The 1,583-nt window shown below is 61.5% G+C and overlaps 1 protein-coding gene across 1 annotated transcript; it reads right to left on the reverse strand.

Moving 5' to 3' along the window:
• Positions 1 to 921: 921 nt before the first annotated feature.
• GPATCH4 (G patch domain containing 4) lies at positions 922 to 1,460 on the reverse strand (the record flags this gene model as incomplete). Its single annotated transcript, XM_010183084.1, has 3 exons — positions 922 to 1,086; positions 1,203 to 1,253; positions 1,360 to 1,460. Coding segments are annotated over 3 exons (317 nt in total), but the record flags the coding sequence as incomplete, so codon positions are not given.
• Positions 1,461 to 1,583: the final 123 nt, after the last annotated feature.

Here is a 1,583-nt window from a genome sequence, read left to right on the forward strand (position 1 = left end):
CTGCGTGCTGCAGCTGAGCTAGGGGACGGGCACCGGGGTGCGGGGCTGGGGCCTAATTCTGCCAAAGCCACAGCAAGGAGGATGCTCAGCACCTCCTTAGGCTTCAGTTCTACCTGGCTCTATCAGCGGGATTGAGGTTTGGCAACTAAAAAGCCCCTCCTGGAGCTCTGGAGTGAAGGGGGCAGCTCCCAGGTGGGTTGGTTTGGGGTTGCTCCCGAATTTGAGTGGTCCTGGGTACAGCCACAGGCCAGGATCCCAGGGGCTGCTGCGTAGCTCACGCTTTGGGATAGTTTTGCTGCAATAAAGATTTATTGACGCCCTTGGAAAAAGCTGTCGGGGTTCTGGGGGGGTCTGTCCCCTCGTGTCCTCCTGTGAGGGACAAACAGGTCCCTGCCCTGGGGTCAGGTGGGATCTGGGGCCACCCCTGATGTGAAGAAGGCTCCAGAGGCGAAGTAAAGCTTGACCCAGCTCCAGACCAACCAGTCCCAGCCCAGCACCACAGCACTGGGCTCCACCCAGCTGGGAGCACCCTGGGCACCCACGGGCAGGACTGGGACCCTTACGGGCAGACAGTGCCAGCAGCTCTGCAGCACGGCGACCCCAGCCCTCGCTCACTCTGCCTCCCTCTTCCTCTTCTTCCTCTTCCTCTTGGGGCTGTGCCCAGCCTGGTCTGGCCCCTCTGTGGCTTCCAGAAGCTCCTCTGTGGCTTTCCGAGGGTCCTTCTTTTTCTTCTTCTTCTTAATCTGAGCCATCTCTTTGTCCCTCTTCTTTATCTCAGCCACCTCTTCATTGTCCCTGTTCTCCTCCTCCTCCTGCTTCCGCTTCTTCTTCTTCTTCCTCTTCACAACCTTCTCTTCCTCCTCCTCTTCTCCACTCAGCTCCTTGCTCTGCAGCATTTCGGGATCGTCTCTGTCCCTGCACCGTTTCCTCTTCTTTTTCTTTCTTGTGTCCTGCCCCTCTGCTGGGGGGCTGCTCCCCAGGGGCCCGGGGTGCTGCTCCCTGTGCCGGTACACGGCCAGGAACGCTCGCTCCTGCTCCTCCAGCCGCGCCAGCTTTGCGCTCATGGTCAGGCCGTGACGGGCGCCCCTGCAGCGACCACGAGCAGGGGTCTGGCACCTCCCCAGCAGGGAATGTGCCCCCCTGCTCAAACCTCGTGCCAGGAGGGGGGAGCTCGACCGCACACGCCCCAGAAAACCACTTACTTGTGCGCCGTGCGGCCCCCGCATGCTCGCATCAGCTCCTCGTCCGTCAGCCTGCAGGACACAGATAGGACACATCACCCCTAGCATCGACATGGGGGGAGCATGGTCTGAACCAGGGCACCCCCCTCACAGCCCTTGTCCCCTGCAGCAACCTCACCTCCTGGCTGAAGAGAGGTCCAGCTTCTCCTCCTCCTCACTGCTCTCCGAGCCAGCGGGCAACTTCGTGGACTCCTCTCCATGCGCTGTGAGCGTGGCCGACTGCAGCAGGGAGAGATGGAGGAGACATCAGAAAAGGGGGACAAGGAGGGGGAGAATCTGGGACACACAGCAGCAAGGGGCTGGGGAGGAAAAGGAGGATCCGGGGGGCACAGCAGCGAGGGG

The sequence above is a fragment of the Mesitornis unicolor genome, unplaced genomic scaffold (genome assembly GCF_000695765.1).
Source record: "Mesitornis unicolor isolate BGI_N332 unplaced genomic scaffold, ASM69576v1 scaffold39110, whole genome shotgun sequence".
Taxonomy (NCBI): Eukaryota; Metazoa; Chordata; class Aves; order Mesitornithiformes; family Mesitornithidae; genus Mesitornis; species Mesitornis unicolor.